This window comes from Gigantopelta aegis, chromosome 10 (assembly GCF_016097555.1).
Source record: "Gigantopelta aegis isolate Gae_Host chromosome 10, Gae_host_genome, whole genome shotgun sequence".
NCBI lineage: Eukaryota > Metazoa > Mollusca > Gastropoda > Neomphalida > Peltospiridae > Gigantopelta > Gigantopelta aegis.
In genome coordinates this window covers 65,291,359-65,309,134 of record NC_054708.1, presented here as the reverse complement: position 1 = coordinate 65,309,134, position 17,776 = coordinate 65,291,359, and the positions used below count along the sequence as shown (strand labels likewise).

Genomic DNA, 17,776 nt, shown 5'->3' with positions numbered 1-17,776 from the left:
ATCACTTCGCAGTTTTAACAAGCTGTAGGAATGTAACGTGTCTTTTAAGACAAAAAGGCTTCCGTTTCATAGCTGTTCGCAGGTCTTACGGGTGAACATTCGATACCATGCACAAACCAATGACGTAAACGTCTGTACAGATTGTCCTTGAGATTGAAGAATTATTGATGTTTGTTTTTTTAGGAACCTTCTTGTTTAAATTAGCAGAATATTGGTTCTTGAATATTTGGACAAGTGATGTTGAAATTAATTTGTTACAATATTGACCTTTCAACACCGATACGGAGAATACTGGCGTTTTTAATTTGTAGAATAATGATGTTTGGATTAGTAGGACCTTGGTGTCTGCACGTTTTCATTTATAGAATATTGATGTGTGAGTTTGTAGCAATATGACATTTAAATTTGTAGGATGTTGACGTTTCAATTTTGAAGTTTGAAATTTGGAGGTGTACAACACTGATATTTAAATGCTGACGTATAAAGTTGTAAAACATTACTTCTTGAATTTGTAGAATATTATGTTTGATTTTGTTGAGCATTGATGCTTGCATTTGTAGAATATTTATGTTTGAATTTGTTGAGCATTGATGCCTGCATTTGTAGAATATTTATATTTGAATTTATTGAGCATTGATGCTTTCATTTGTAGAATATGTATGTTTGAATTTATTGAGCATTGATGCTTGCATTTGTAGAATATATGTTTGAATTTGTTGAGCATTGATGCTTGCATTTGTAGAATATTTATGTTTGAATTTGTTGAGCATTGATGCTTTCATTTGTAGAATATTTATGTTTGAATATGTTGAGCATTGATGCTTGCATTTATAGATTATATATGTTTAAATGTGTTGAGCATTGATGCTTGCATTTGTAGAATATTTATGTTTGAATTTGTTGAGCATTGATGCTTGCATTTGTAGAATATTTATGTTTGAATTTGTAAAATATTTATCTCTGTATTTGCTGAACGTTGATGTTTTAATTTGTAGAACGTTGGCTGTTCACTTTGACCTATCTTTGTTTATTTCATTTTCAGTAAGTCCACAAGCTAGTAGTCTTTATATAAGATTTGTGGGAATTTGTGAGTGATGAAAACAAATATATAAACCAAAATGGTGCTAATAAAATATGCAATTGTAGTTTCAATATTTCAAGAACATACAAACGTTAATGTATATTACATTGTACTGAAATAATTTCTATAATGCACACATATATATTAAATTTGACATGTATTTCAACAAGAAAACTCTTTATTAGGTACAGATTAAAGCTGCAGTCTCTGGAATATTTTTATTATTTAAGCATATAGAATAGATGATTCAGTTCTGTTTGGTACATAAAAGGTCCACCACATCGCTATAGTTTCGCAATGCTCGCTTATCTGCATTATCTAGGTCAACTACAAACGCATTAGCCAGCTTTGTTTTTCTTCATTTAGCGGGACGCCAGTAGAACTGAGACTTTACGTGATTTGCGCAGGCGCTGAGCTTCTCACGTGATTTTGAACAAATTTAACTGTCTTGATCGAGGGGTCGTCTCATATCTCCAAAACATATTTATATACATAGAATACAACACCTTTCCAGGGGTCGGAGGGGGATTTGCCTTGAAAGTTTGACAGTGGCCAGCGGTTAGCATACGCGTTACATGTACGGGGGTGTTAATAATTACGTAACGCTCTAGGGGTAGAGGAAGAGAGTGTTGTGTTCGATATACGTAACATTTTTCAAGACTATATGTTATTTTTATTCATTACTTAGACGTAAAAAGGTGGGGGGTTTTAATGCGCGGTCAGTCTAGGATCGATCCCCATCGGCGGATATATAAAAGGCCATGGTATGTGATATCCTGTCTGTGGGATGGTACATATAAACGATCTCTTGCTAAAAAAAAAATGTAGCGGGTTTTCAAGACACATGTGCAGGGATTTCAGCGGGGTTGGGGTTATATACTGTGTTGAGCGAAGTTTATATGGGGCCATGCTCCCCCAGAATATATATTTCAATTTTCTTAAGCTTGGGCAGGTAAGGGTTTCGACCTCCAGTACCCTCCCCCTGCACATGCACCCGATTCCCACCCGATTATATGACAAAATTACCAAATGTTTGACATCCAATTGATGTCGTTAAAAAAAATAAAAATAATAATAAATAAATAAATACAGCTCCCCCCCCCCCAAAAAAAAAAAAAAAAAAAAAAAAAAAAATAAGGGAGGGCGCAACTGAGTAATTAATAGTCTAAAACTCCTTAAACAGTTAAGAAGAGAATTTTCTTTAATTTTCTATAATGTTTTTCGGATTTTTTCCGGGGGGGGGGGGGGGGGGGGGGGAGGGGCAGTCCCTAGCTACGGCCCTGTCTCCATTCACAGCGAACACACATGAGTTTTTCAAAAGTGCATTTGAGCTTGTATTTCATATTTGTACATGATGTTATAATATGGTAACCAGAGACTGCAACTTTAAGTCAAATTTCAAGTTTAAGGTATTTGTCCACAAAATAGGAGAAAATGACAAGACGTCTCAGTTGTGTAAAATTATAAAAAAAAACTAAAAAAAATTATCCCCGTAATACCCTATTTTCTTTTCAGATATATGTCCTGGTATGCTTATATAGTACTAAACCAAATGACTTCCGGCTGGGTTAAAGTTCAAGGTGCACCCAACTTTTGATAGAGAAGTTAACACTACAAATCCTGTGATTTGTAATAAATGTGAGTGTGTTGGTTGTAAAACAAAATAGTTTAATTAAATAATTAATGTACATCTAATTTGTTCAAGACGTTTTAATGTTTGTAGTATCCCAAAACAGTGCAGTTTGATACGGTCGAACTTTCGTGTGTAACCTTATTACGAACCATATCCAATAATGAATGAGAAACCAGGCATAGCGTTCATGTAAACAGTACTAGGAATACATTTAAGCGCATTTGCAATCATTTAAAAATAATTTGCTCCATTAGGAAGCTCTCAGAGGCAACCAGTGTCACTTAATGTAAAATTCCTATTTTTGGTCACCATCTTGGACGCCATCTTGAATTGTGGAGTTATGCAGGGTTTGCCCAGGTGGCAAACACTGGATTTGAAAACTAGAGACCAAGACGAACATTTTGGTATATAATAACAAATTGTATACTCCGTAGACCACTACCTCCCATTTTTAGGCTACTTATGGGATCATATTTGCTCCACTATATCACTAAGATTTCTGCTGTATATTTTTTTCAAATAATAAAGTGTATTATATGTAAACAGATAAAAGTTAGTTTGCTTTATTTAACGACATCACTTCAGCACATTGATTTATGAACCATCGGCTATTGTTAATTCTGATATAGCCTTCAGAGGAAGCCAGCTTAATTTTCCATCAGCTGCAAGGGTTTCGTTTATATGCACTTTCCCACTGACAAAACAATTCATACCATGACCTTTGATACACCAGTCCTGGAACACTGATTGATACTGATACAAACCAATGAGTCTGTCAAGGACATTCCATCGAACGACGCTAGCACCCCAGGCAAGCGTTCTACCGACTGCGCTAAAGCCCGATCCTGAAGACAGATCAAGTAGTAGTGTCCGAACAAATTAATCAATCAACGGGGGTGGGACGTAATCAGGTGGTAAAGCGGTCAGTTTGGGATCGATCCCCGTCGATAGGCCCGTTGGGCTATTTCTCGTTCTAGCCAATGTACCACAATTGGTATATCATCAAAGGCTGTGGTATGTGCTGTCCTGTCTGTAGGATAGTGCATATAAAAGATCCCTTACTACCAATGGAAAAAATGTAGCGGGTTTCCTCTCTATGACTGTGTTAATGTCAAATTGACCATATGTTTGACATCCAATAGCCAATGATTAATAAATCAATGTGCTCTAGTGGTGTCGTTAAACATAACTAACTTCGTTTTTTTTCAATCAACGGGTTTAACGTGCTTACATCCAATCATGGTTCAAACATGCTCGTTGTGTGTACCCAATATGAGAGGGTGGGGCGAGGAGGGGGCTGTTTATGGCGAGTTATGGACAATTTGGAATAACACTCAGTGAAAACGAAAGCCTGAATAAAAAAATTTTTAAAGAAAAGAAAAAAAAAAGGACTGCTCGGCCGAACATTTATATAATTTGGAGCATTTTTGGAATGACAATTCAAAAATAAATAAGAGAAAGAAGAGAGGATAAGACTATGTACCAATGTGAATGAAAAACAATTGATATAAAATTTCGAACGAACGCCTAAAAGTCCTATCTATATGTCCACATGTGTGGCGTCGCTCAGGACGTTAACTGGTAGGGACGATATGGGCTGCATACCGTCAAGAACACCACTGAGACAGTAGATGTGGTTGGTGTTGTGCTGTGCGGAAATATAAATCTCAAGAAGCCGGATCTGTCCGAACAAGAGAAAATCAGACTAGGGTGGAGTTCAGTCGTCATGGTTGGTATAGTGGTGCGGACGGGTACGGCTCCAGAGGATAGCTATGCAGGGATCGCGTTAAGATGCGCCCATGCATCCCTGAACGTATCATGGAAAGCAGACTTGGACGCCTGCTCATCACCACAAGTGACAATAAAACCGTCCCAGTTTATTTTCAAAGACGTATTCCAGACGCATGTTTATTCCATTATTTCATGATCATCATATCCTAAGTGATCTGGACGCACGGAATCCGTTAGCCAAGTCAAACAATCCGTCACTCATAATCCCGCCATGATCTCCACTATCGTTCCCACTATAAACCTATTGTAAAAATAACTTTCTTCTTCTGAACGTCTGGTGGAATTGTGGGAATGGCAAGACGAGTCTGTATTTTGAAAGGTATACAGGACGCTTCGGTTGATTATGGTATATTCTATCTAAAGATGAAATGTCACAATAACTTAATAATTGCAGCCACTATATAAGCAAACTACATCAATATATCACTATGCGTCTGAACACTGATATAGTTTAGGTATTGTGTAGATTTGTTTCATTATTTATTTAAACCATTAACACGACTATCGAAATTAAAGTCTACAAAATTACGTCATTATGACGTAGATTGGCCAAACTGATATTGGGCAACCGAAAATTCTCGTAACTTCTGTCGAAACAGAACCGAAGGGTAGCTATACAGTTCACTGGCGTAGAAAAGCGGGGGGGGGGGGCACTTTTCGGATATTTTGCTTTATATTTCCTTAAATTATAATAGTGTAAAAGTGTGTAAATATAAACACATTTTATTTACGGTTATATGGCGTCGGACATATGGTTAAGGACCACACAGATATTGAGAGGAAACCCGCTGTCGCTACTTTATGGGCTACTCTTTTCGATTAGCAGCAAGGGATCTTTCATATGCACTATCCCACAGACAGGATAGTACATACCAAGGCCTTTGTTACACCAGTTGTGGAGCACTGGCTGGGACGAGAAATAGCCCAATGGGTCCATCAACGGGGATCGATCCTAGACCGACCGCGCATCAAGCGAACGCTTTACCAGTGGGCTACGTCCCGCCCCTAGAATAATTGAAGTTCATTATATAATTTGTTATACATGTACTAGTATATTTCCATTTATTAAAATAGGGACATCTGTGGTTTATATATATATATATATATATATATATATATATATATTATTGAAACAAACAGGTATGGTGTTTTAAATTTATCATTAATTTCTATAATTAATTTGATGACTTTTCTTAGGACACCTATTTTGTTACTAGTCATTAATTCTTTAAATTTTAGGGTACCGGGGTTCACGTATTGTTTTAGGAGTGCTTTTCGAGACTTAGTAAAGAAGGCACAAGTGAGTAGATAATAATATTCACCACCAATTTCGTTAGAATCACAAAATGTGCATAACCTATTTTCTACTAGTGTATTATTCCATCGTCCTATTTCAATCGGGAGATAATGATTTGATGTTCTGAATTTAAGAATAACGAACCGTAGTTTTTCAGGCATTATGGTATTTTTCAAAACTTAGCCTCTTTTTAAAAAAATTATAATTTTCCCCTCTAGACGATGATGCAATGTTATTGTTCCACGTTTGAAGTTATTCAAGGAGTTGGGGGGGGGGGGGGGGGTCAAAATCTTTGAGACAGTCATATATTAGTCATAGTTTTGTTTGTTTTCAGATACAATTGTGGCCCAGAAATTTATCATGTTTTGTTGAATAATTAATTTAATCGGTCTACGTCCTAGTTCTCCGTAAAATATAAATATCGGTGTACCTTTTGAACCGGAAGCAGGCCTGTATGTTTTCAATAATATCAGTGTTTTCATAACCCCATAATTCACATCCATACAGACGAATAGGTAATACAGTGAAACTTCTCTAAACCGGAATTCCCTCAACACCGAACTTTTTTCACGGTCCCGCGTTTTACGCAGCTTTAACCACTGAAATAAACCCCTGAAAACCGGAAACCCCTCTACTCTGAATACCGAACGAATTTCCAGGTCCCGTTTTGTTTATTCAATACAAATTGTACCTCTGAAGACCGACCAATTAAAAACTCTGAAGGAGCGTCGCCTGTATCGACCATACCAATTAGTTGTCAAAGTCGCGATGTTACTAATTATACCAGATGGCATGCGCATGCTCGGTGTAGCGTGTCCGGGACGTGTTTGAGCGTTTGTCGAACAATGCTCTAATTAGTCTCTGTTACCTAGATTTCGGTTAAGCCTTGTCATTCAATTAACACCTTTAAGTTTGTAACGGGAATAATCATGTGCACTGTGTTTATTGGGAAATTAAGATTATTACCTCTTCCGAACAAATTTATCGCTGGTTATATCTGATTATTTTACACGAGGACCCGACAAAGCAACCATAAATTTAATTCATTGCATTCTCATTGTCTCTGTTCCACTGTTTATTTAGACAAATAAGTCGGCTTCTGTTTCCGATATGTTTCGTAGGTACGTCAATAGCGTTTCATTTCCATATCGATTGTCAACATGTCCGAACGTCCAGCAAAACGGCGTCGTGTAGAGTTGTCACTGGACGATAAAGTTAAAATTATTAACAAATACGAAAGTTTACCCAAACCAACATTACAGTCACTAAGTGATTCATTTGGCATTGGAAAATCGACTGTATCTGACATAATCAAGAAAAGGGACACCTATAAATCGCAGTACGAGAATAATGCAAATGTGGGTAAACGAAGGTTTAATAACGCATGTAAATTTGACCGACTCAACGAACTCGTTTGGCAGTGGTTTTGTCAAGCACGTGCGAAAAACATTCCGGTCAGTGGCCCAATAATTGAAGAGAAAGCAAGTGCATTTGCGAAGGAATTGTCAATTACGGACTTTAAAGGATCTAGTGGTTGGTTGGACCGATGGAAAGCGAGATATTCTATCAAAGGATTTAAGGTTAGCGGTGAGAGTGCAGGCGTTGACGGTGCAGTGGTAGAAAACTACCGCGAGAGAATTCCAGAGATTGTTGGGGATTATTCACCAGAAGATGTTTAATTGTGAAGAAACTGGTTTGTTTTTCCGTGCCCTACCAACGCAAACGCTTTCAGTCAAAGGTGAACCATCCAAAGGCTGTAAATCATCAAAAGAAATAATAACTGTGATGTTTGCCTGCAGTGCTACTGGGGAGAAACTAAAACCGCTCGTGATCGGTATATCTCAGAAACCACGCTGTTTCAAGAATATCAATGTGGGGCAACTACCGGTGACATACGTTGCAAACAAGAAGGCGTGGATGACAACCCAGATATTTACTAGCTGTATAACCTCAGTGAACAAGGTAATGGTGAGACAGAAGAGAAAAATTATCATGTTTCTTGATAATGCAACTTCACACGGGCCCGATCTTCAACTGAGTAACGTGATTTTAAAGTTTCTGCCTCCAAACACCACTTCGCACCTCCAGCCGCTTGATTAAGGGATTATCCGGGCTTTCAAGGCTAGATATCGGAAACACATGCTTCGGTACCTGGTGTCTAGGATAGAGGTCGCTGATAATGCAACAGAACTTTGCAAACAACTAACACTCCTGGATGCTATTAACTGGCTGGCAAGTGCCTGGGATGAAACCAAGGAGAGTACAATTAGTAAGTGCTTTGTTGGTGCAGGATTTTCGGCGACCGGCTCAGTGGCAGAAGAAGATGAAGACGACATTCCTTTAGCACGTCTGGCACGTGAATTAGATGCTAACATCGACACAAATCGTTTGGATCAGTTTGACGATGATGACAATTCGGATAATTGGGATAACAGAGTTACTGATCAACTTCCGTGACGGTGACCATGATGAATCCGAAGATAATCGCAGTGATAACGAAGTTGAACCCGAGATTTCTGTGCCACCTGGAAGCGACATGACCTATGTCGAAGTGGAAATGGTCAGCAAATTGAAAAACTTTGCTGTTTATAAAGATGAACGATTCCTAAAACATGTCCAAGATATAGAATCTTTAACACAGGCTGCAATAGTTAAGCAACGATGTGCTCGTCGGCAGGTAACAATGGAACACTGTGTTAAGCCCGACTGTTAAAAGAAAAACTCAGAACATTTCTTGACGTTTCAATGTGTTACATGTTCCAAATGTATTTGTGTTATTTGTTCACAAAAGCTCAACAATCTACATAAAGAGTTTCCACTTTAATTTGGTTATTGTTGGTTTATAAATGTAATTTAACACACGTTTGTACCTTGGTAATATTAATAGTAAAAATAAAAAAATGGCTATCAAGGCTGTTTCTTAAAACCTCAGTAAACCGAACACCCCTCTATACCGAACATTTTATTCGGTACCAAGGGTGTTCGGTTTAGAGAAGTTTCACTATACCATAGTGTCAAACAATTTTAACTTACATTCTGTTGATAGATTGTTATCTTTAGATTCAAATAAAATGAAACACATTGCTTTTGTAGCTTGATGGGATATTTTTTTCTTGTTGTGTTGAACTTGTTTTGCTTATTAAAAGTTAAACCTAAATATGTATATTCTTTAACGTTTTCGAGAACGTTATTTCCGATGGTAAATGTTTTCTTGTAATCATTGGTTGTGCCATTAAAAATTAATATTTTTGTCTTGTTGATATTGATTTTAAGCTTCCATTTATTACAATAATTGTGAAACATGTTGTACATCACGCGGGTTCGTTGCTAGGAGGGCTGTGTCGTCCGCATATAGCAGGGAAAACAAGCAAATGCCAGCTTCAAGAAATATATCGAGATCATTGATAACAGGAGAGATTCCAATGCAGTTTTGGCAAAGACGATACGTTTCCAGGTCATTTAAGTATAAAGAAAATAGGAGAGGTGACAAATGTTCACCTTGTCGCACGCCGATGTTGCATAAGAATAGTTCCGAGTATATATTGCAAATGAAAGAATTAATACCTTGATAAATTTGGTGAATAATTTTGAACAAATTTCCATTTATGTTATTGTCTAATAATGTTTGCCACAAGCAGGTTCTGGGGATCATATCAAAGGCCTTTTAAAAATCGATAAAAGCACAGTATAGTTTCGTTTTCCTATTTTAAAAATATTCTATTAAAGAGTGATTACTATTTAGATTGTCGGTAGTAGAATAGCCTTAAATCACCTTAAAAACCTTTTGGCTGAGCAGTCTTAACTATTTTGGGTAAAATTTTAGAGTCCAGACATGTTTTTGGATGCAGTTACTCTTTGTAGACTTAGGTAATTGTCAGGATTCACCGAGGAATCGAAATTCAGCCAATCAGAGCACGGCTCCCACTCGGTGTTACTTCAAGTTTGCGAAGTGTCTGCTATTTGGTCCGCGCTCGCGTTGACTTTACTAAATGGCTTTTTTCCAAATTCCGCCCACCTCAAACTTACCCCCCCCCCCCCCCCCCCCCCCCCCCGCTCCGGAGTTAGTTACTGGCGAAGTCAGAGGCTAAATCAGTAGTGGGCGTGCCTGAACCTTCGTGGATAGGGGCACGTTAATAGAGTTTCCCGTTCCCGTAGAATAGCCTTTTCGGAATGCTGTTTGGGATTCGCTCAATATGCTATGCTCGTCAATAAATGTCAGCATCCTCCATTGTATTTAGACTGGGAAACCTTGTGATCACCGTGCATACATCCAATTAAGGAGGAGGGACGTAGCCCAGTGGTAAAAAAGCTCGTCAGAAGCGCGGTCGGTTTAGGATCGATCCCCGTTGGTGGGCCTATTGAGTTATTTCTCGTTACAGCCAGGATATCATGACTGATATATCAAAGGCCGTGGTATGTGTTACCATGTCTATGGGATGGTGCATATAAAAGACCCCTATCTACTAATGGATAAATATAGCGGGATTCCTTTGTGAGAATATATGTCAAAATCAGATGTTTGACATCCAATGGACTATGATAAATAAATCAATGTGCTCTAGTTGTGTCGTAAAACAAAACAATCGTTTAACTTTACACTGAATTGAGGTTAAAGTACGGCCACCGTGGTTTCAGCTTCTGACCATTATATTGAAGATGTGGACCACCATAAGGGCCCGCCTACACTATCACAGAAATGTCGCAAACTTCATCAAACTAATTTGATTGACGACGTTCAGGAAAAATATAAAATAGTGTGGACAGCTTCTCAAACGCATTTAGACAAACCTGACCAACATACATAGTGTGGACAGTTTCTCAAACGCATTTAGACAAACCTGACCTACATACATAGAGTGGACAGCTTCTCAAACGCATTTAGACAAAGCTGACCAACATACATAGTGTGGACAGTTTCTCCAACAAATTTAGACAAACCTGAACAATATACATATATAACATAGTGTGGACAGCTTCTAAAACATATTTAGACAAACTTGAACAATATACATATATAACATAGTGTGGACAGCTTCTAAAACATATATAGACAAACCTGAACAACATACATATATACTGAGTCAAATTAAAAACTTCCCAATCTAAAATTTGAATAAAGTCAATGAGTGTTGAAAGCAGGTATTTTTAAGGAATAAATATTGTAATGGCAATGTCGACACACCATTTGAAGCCTATTACAACCAACGTGACCCAATCCATAGCACGTGCACAGCACCACTGAGGCAAAAGTGGCTTTACACGTGCTGCTGGTCACGTGGCTACAATAGCACACGTGTTTCCATCGTTACTTGCTCACAGTAGTCTGACACAACGAAAAAACACATTAAAACGATAGTTGTTACGTGTTTCGATGCCACGCCTCATAAATGTGCAGCGGGAAGGTCAGTAGCTGACGTTGCAAGGACGTTGGGTTGCAGTCGACGGGCAATTTATGATCTTCGAACACGAGTACAACAAACGGGCACCGCAGTTGATTACCCCCGACCGGGTAGATCACGTGTATCGTCACAGGCAGATGACCGTCACATTGTGTTACGTCACCTCCGCAACCATTTCATGACAGCTACAGCAACCAGTAATGAACTTTTCAGACGTCGGGTGTCCGTGCAAATGATCCGAACTCGGCTGCGAACCGCTGACCTCCACGCACGGCGCCCATATGTTGAAACCATTTTGACCCAATTTCATCGACGTCAGCGTCAACTGTGGGCACCACGCCACTTGCGATGGACTCGGAGGGAATGGAACAGAGTCGTGTTTAGGGATGAATTAAGATTCAAACTGCGATTTGCCGATGGCAGTCTGAAGGTTGGGAGACGACATGGTGAACGTCATGCTCAGTGTTGTGTCAGTGAAGTTGACTCGGAGGCGGAAATGTAATGGTTTGGGGTATTTTCTGTGGAAATGGCCGTTTTTGACTTCTTGTAATCCGGGTAACCTCAACGCTGCTGCATACCGCGACCAGGTGCTGGCCCAGGAACGTGTGCCCTTCATGTCAGCTCATGGTCCAGGCCTGATCTTTCAGCATGGCAACGCCAGACCCCGCACGGCCATCTTGACAAGGGATTACCTGAGGAACGCGGGCATCAATGTCATGGATTGGCCTTCAAGGTCGCCAGACCTGAATCCCATCGAGCACGTCTGGGATGTGCTAAGAAGACGCCTGCGCACTCTCAAAAACCCTCCACAGACTTTGCAGGAACTTGGTGCCTCATTAGTGGAACAATGGCGCCGTATCCCTAATGCAGTCTTTACACGCATCAGGCAGTCAATGAGGAGGCGTTGCCTTGCAGTTGTGGAGGGCATACGCGCTACTGAACTTCATCAGACGACCCTGCTTTTGAATTACCATTTTGACCGTTTGTGGTTTTGACGAATGCTGTGGGCCATCGAACAGACTTTTAACTCAACATTTATTCCTATTCTTTTTTTGGACGTCATACAATAACAACACCTTATTTAACACATTCTTCTGTCATATTTGCTAATTAGCCAAGATGGAACGGTTGTGAAGCTTTTAATTTGACTCAGTATATAATATAGGGTGGAGAACTTCTCAAACAAATTTAGACAAACCTGAACAATATACATATATAATATAGTGTGGACAACTTCTCTAACAAATTTAGACAAACCTGAACAAGGATGGAAGAAAGGAAGGTAATGTTTTATTTAACGACGCACTCAACACATTTTTTTAACGGTTATATGGCGTCAGACATATGGTTAAGGACCACACATATATTAAGAGAGGAAACTCGCTGTCGCCACTTCATGGGTTACTCTTTTCTGTTAGCAGCAAGGGATCTTTTATATGCACCATCCCACAGACAGGGTAGTAAATACCACGGCCTTTGATATGCCAGTCGTGGTGCACTGGCTGGAACGAGAAATAGCCCAATGGGCCCCAGACGGGGATCGATCCCAGACCGACCATGCATAATATCACTGGGCTAAGTCCCGCCCCAAACCTGACCAACATACATAGTGTGGACAGCTTTTCAAACACATTTGGACAAACCTGAACAATATACATATATAATATAGTGTGGACAACTTCTCAAACAGATTTGGACAAACCTGAACAATATACATATATAATATAGTGTGGACAACTTCTCAAACAGATTTGGACAAACCTGAACAATATACATATATAATATAGTGTGGACAACTTCTCAAACACATTTGGACAAACCTGAACAATACACATATATAACATAGTGTGGAGGACAAACCTGAACAATACACATATATAACATAGTGTGGAGAACTTCTCAAACAGATTTGGACAAACCTGAACAATATACATATATAATATAGTGTGGACAGCTTTTCAAACACATTTGGACAAACCTGAACAGTATACATATATAACATAGTGTGGAGAACTTCTCAAACAGATTTGGACAAACCTGAACAATATACATATATAATATAGTGTGGACAACTTCTCAAACACATTTGGACAAACCTGAACAATATACATATATAATATAGTGTGGAGAACTTCTCAAACACATTTGGACAATATATATAATGTGGATAGCTTATCAAGCTACAATATTTTGTATCTTCATCAAAATGTTTGTGGTACTTCACAAATATATCAGAAAAGAATACTTGGGTGTGCCAAATCTGAAAAGACCCACCTTATAACATTACATGAAGATAATTCTTGTTCGTATGTTAAATATAATGGGTTCGTGAACAGGGCCAACAAGAAAATTACAATAATTGCTACTCAGTTAACCCCTACGAGTTAATTTGCAATAGTCATGTATATTAATAATTATCCTCAAAAATGTTTTATTATCTTTACACCACCACCACCACCACCACAACAACGAATAAAACAAACAAACATAAACCAAAGCAATCCAAAACCTTCTCCACACTCCTAAAGTTAACAAGACATATTAAAACAAACAAAACTACTCCCCTCCCCCCAAAAATGTAAGTAAGAAAGATACCAATATACTAAGGTTTATTATAAAAACCAATTAAAAAATCTATAATGCAAAATACAAATTACATTGATATTAAATGCAGTAACATATAAAGAAACTAAATTTCAAAGTCCGTTTTAAAATCGAGTTCCGCCTCAAAGAGCACCGATATGTCGATTATTAACTTTGTTGTGTGAGAATGCTACTATTAAATCTAATGCATTGAAATATAATACTTTAGCAATTTACGATCGTATTAATGTATATAAAATTCATGTTTTTTTACTTACATATCTATGTTGGTCATGTTTAAATTGGGTATGCATGTCACATTTTTATTGTACGTCAATAGATAGAGTTAGCTAAAAACCAACCACATGCATATTACATAGTAAACTACGTACGCGGGTGTAGGTATGGGAAATTAAACTACGGTACCTTCTGTTAATGTAGAAGTTACAAAGTTACAGAACTTCATGATGCACGTGCTTCACTGAGGATTGCGCTTTTGTGTTACAGTACAAACGTTGACTATAGCTACGTTTATACGAATCGAAAGTGTTTTATAGTGTTTTTGCATCACCATTCGCTCACATACTTGATTGTTTTTACGATGTCTTTGATTCTGTGAAAATAATCCAATAGCATTAGTTTTACCAATTTCAAGTTTCTTTTTGTTAAGAGTATATATTGATGGATCCGCCTACCTTTTATACCATCATAACAACATCTATTGTTTACTTAAAGGACATGTGGACGCATTGGAACGCTGCTGTGTTTTAAGTAGGAGGAAAGCCTCAAACTGTCCATTCTGTGAGGTTAAAATACACTTGCCCTGCGAAAACATTAAAAACTTGTCCATTACCTCTCAGTAATGGACACTAGTTTATTACCTCTTCAGAACCACTAATGTTAAAATCTATACTTACATATTTGATACATAATATTTTTTATTGGTATATTGTAAGTAGGGCAATATCCTTGTAACTGTCCATTCCTGGAAAATAATGGGATTCGTCTCCATTATTTTTCAGGAATGGAGGGTTCCTCGGACATACGGAGAGATTTTAATCTCGGAGATAACGCGCCTCGACTGATTTTCCCCTCAAATAATGGATAGTGTTCTGTCTTTCTCCTGTACTTAGCGTGCACTGGGCACACCTGGATATTTTGCAACTGCGGCAGCCTAATGGTTATCCCATGGTCAATCTTCGAAAACTTTATAGTGACTTCCATAAACTGGACTAAACGAAGATACCATTTCTCACACCCTTTAAAATGCATTTTTTTAAATGCTGGCGACAAAGCAGCTTTAAAAAACACAGCGTCCAAGTTGAAAGAACAAACAGTATCAAAGGACATTGGCATGTTTTCCAATATTTCTATGGTAATTGGGGCTGTAGTTTAACCGATTTCCGTGACCCTTGTATTAATTTCTGAAAAAGAAAGTGATTTATCGGATCTACCATACCAGTGACTTTGTGTTCTCTACTCATCGCCGACAAATGTACCGCGACAATTGTAGGGCGCCTTTCCCGTAAACATAAACGTTCTATGTACTGAACAAGTTGATCAAGTGCTACTGGCCAATCATTAGGAAGACCTACTTGGGATCTAAACGTATCAAACTATTACAGGGCCGATTTGTATGTATTCTTGGTATTGGCCGCGAGCGGATAATCTAATGCTTGGCGCACATTAATCAATTAACGCTGACTCGACTGTCGCGTCGGTAGTAGTCTGAAAATGTGCACCAGAACTCACCAGCCGACGCGATGACTGAAGATTAGACTAGACTGTCGCGTCTTTGCCCTGCATACACTTGGCGATTAACACCGAATCGACTGTCGAGTCTGCGTTAATCGGTAGGTGTGTGCTCGACGGCCCCGAGTTGTGCCTACCTTGACAAATCGTCACTTTGCCCACAGACGTGAATGGTGTAGCGGGCGTCAGAACTGGGGTATTGGTCGCTGGTCACGTGTCATATTTTCAGACGATGCCCTATTCACCTTGGACTTCCTTAACATGCGTGGTCGGGTCTGGCGACGACGAAATGAATGGCATGCCAACCTCACAATGCGATTTCATGACAGATTCTGCGGTGGATCGGTTATGGTGTAGGGTGGTATCACTATGACTGGCAGACCCACCCCCCCCCACCCCCCCCTCCATATTGTGCAAGGAAGGGTCACTGGGCAGTACTACCGTGACAACATACTGACACCCTTTGTCGTCCCGTTTGCTAGGCGTGTGGGTCGACGTTTTGTTTTTCAGGACGACAATGCCCGTGCTCACCGTGCACGAATCGTCAATGCTCACCTCCAGCAGCACAACATCTATCGAATACCATGGCCAGCAATGAACCCAGACCTGTCCCCTATTGCAAACGTCTGCGACATGATAGGGAGACGTGTGCGTCAACGTCAAAGACCGCCGACCACGTTAGCGGAATTTGGTCAGGCGCTGCAAGAGGAGTGGAACGGACTCCCTCAAATGGCCATTAGGAAACTCATACGCAGTATGCCTAGTCGACTGAATGAATGTCTGACACATTGTGGCGGTATCACCCACTACTGATAAAAAAAACGTCAACTTTCAAATTTCACTTTTGACCCCAATCGTCCTTCAAGATCTTTGGTGGTCATAAAACCTGTAATACTCAACTACCGGTTGTAATGTCTCCCCACAGCTAATATACCTTACAATTTTGGCAGTTGTAAATTCTTATTAGAGTTCCCCTACATTTTTGAATAATATATATATATATATTGCATACCCAATTTAAACATGACCAACATAGATATGTAAGTAAAAAACCATGAATTTTATATACATTAATACGATCGTAAATTGCTAAAGTATTATATTTCAATGCATTAGATTTAATAGTAGCATTCACACACACAAAAAAATGTTAATAATCGCCATATCGGTGCTATTTGAGGCGGAACTCAATTTTAAAACGGACTTTGAAATTTAGTTTCGTTGTATGTTAGTGAATTTAATATCAATGTAATTTGTATTTTGCATTATAAATTTTTTAATTGGATTTTGTAGTAAATCTTAGTATATTGGTATCTTTCTTCCTTCCTTTATTTGTGTAAATATTTGTCAGAAGCCGCCCACACTGTATGTTGGTCAAGTTTGTCCAAATGTGTTTGTTTGGGGCGGGACGTAGCCCAGTGGTACGAAGCACGGTCGGTTTGGGGTCGATCCCCGTCGGAGGGCCCATTGGGCTATTTCTCGTTCCAGCCAGTGCACCACGACTGGAAATCAAAGGCCGTCGTATGTACTACCTTGTCTGTGGGATGGTGCATATAAAGTATCCCTTGCTGCTAATCGAAAAGAGTAGCCCATGAAGTGGCGACAGTGGGTTTCCTCTCTCAATATCTGTGTGGTCCTTAACCATATATCTGACGCCATATAACCGTAAATAAAATGTGTTGAGTGCGTCGTTAAATAAAACATTACCTTCCTTCCTTCCTTCCTTGTTCAGGATTGTCTAAATTTGTTAGAGAAGTTGTCCACACTATATTATATATGTATATTGCTCAGGATTGTCTAAATTTGTTAGAGAAGTTGTCCACACTATATTATATATGTATATTGCTCAGGATTGTCTAAATTTGTTAGAGAAGCTGTCCACACTATATTATATATGTATATTGTTCAGGATTGTCTAAATTTGTTAGAGAAACTGTCCACACTATATTATATATGTATATTGTTCAGGTTTGTCTAAATTTGTTAGAGAAACTGTCCACACTATATTATATATGTATATTGTTCAGGTGTGTCTATATTGTTCAGGATTGTCTAAATTTGTTAGAGAAACTGTCCACACTATGTATGTTGGTCAGGTTTGTCTAAATGCGTTTGAGAAGCTGTCCACACTATTTTATATTTTTCGTGAACGTCGTCAATCAAATTAGTTTGACGAAGTTTGCGACATTTCTGTAATAGTGTAGGCAGGCCCTTATTGTGGTCCACATCTTCAATATAAT

The 17,776-nt window shown here is 38.7% G+C and overlaps 1 protein-coding gene across 1 annotated transcript; it reads left to right on the top strand.

Annotated features, from left to right (window-relative positions):
• The first annotated feature begins 6,962 nt into the window (after positions 1 to 6,962).
• LOC121383754 (tigger transposable element-derived protein 4-like) lies at positions 6,963 to 7,481 on the top strand. Its single transcript, XM_041513851.1, has one exon. The coding sequence runs from the start codon at positions 6,963 to 6,965 to the stop codon at positions 7,479 to 7,481; it is 519 nt and encodes a 172-aa protein (XP_041369785.1).
• The last annotated feature ends 10,295 nt before the right edge of the window (positions 7,482 to 17,776 follow it).

Bases quoted from the DNA above. Each gene is read 5' to 3' on its own strand.
- LOC121383754 (XM_041513851.1), top strand. From the start codon at position 6,963: ATGTCCGAACGTCCAGCAAAACGGCGTCGTGTAGAGTTGTCACTGGAC.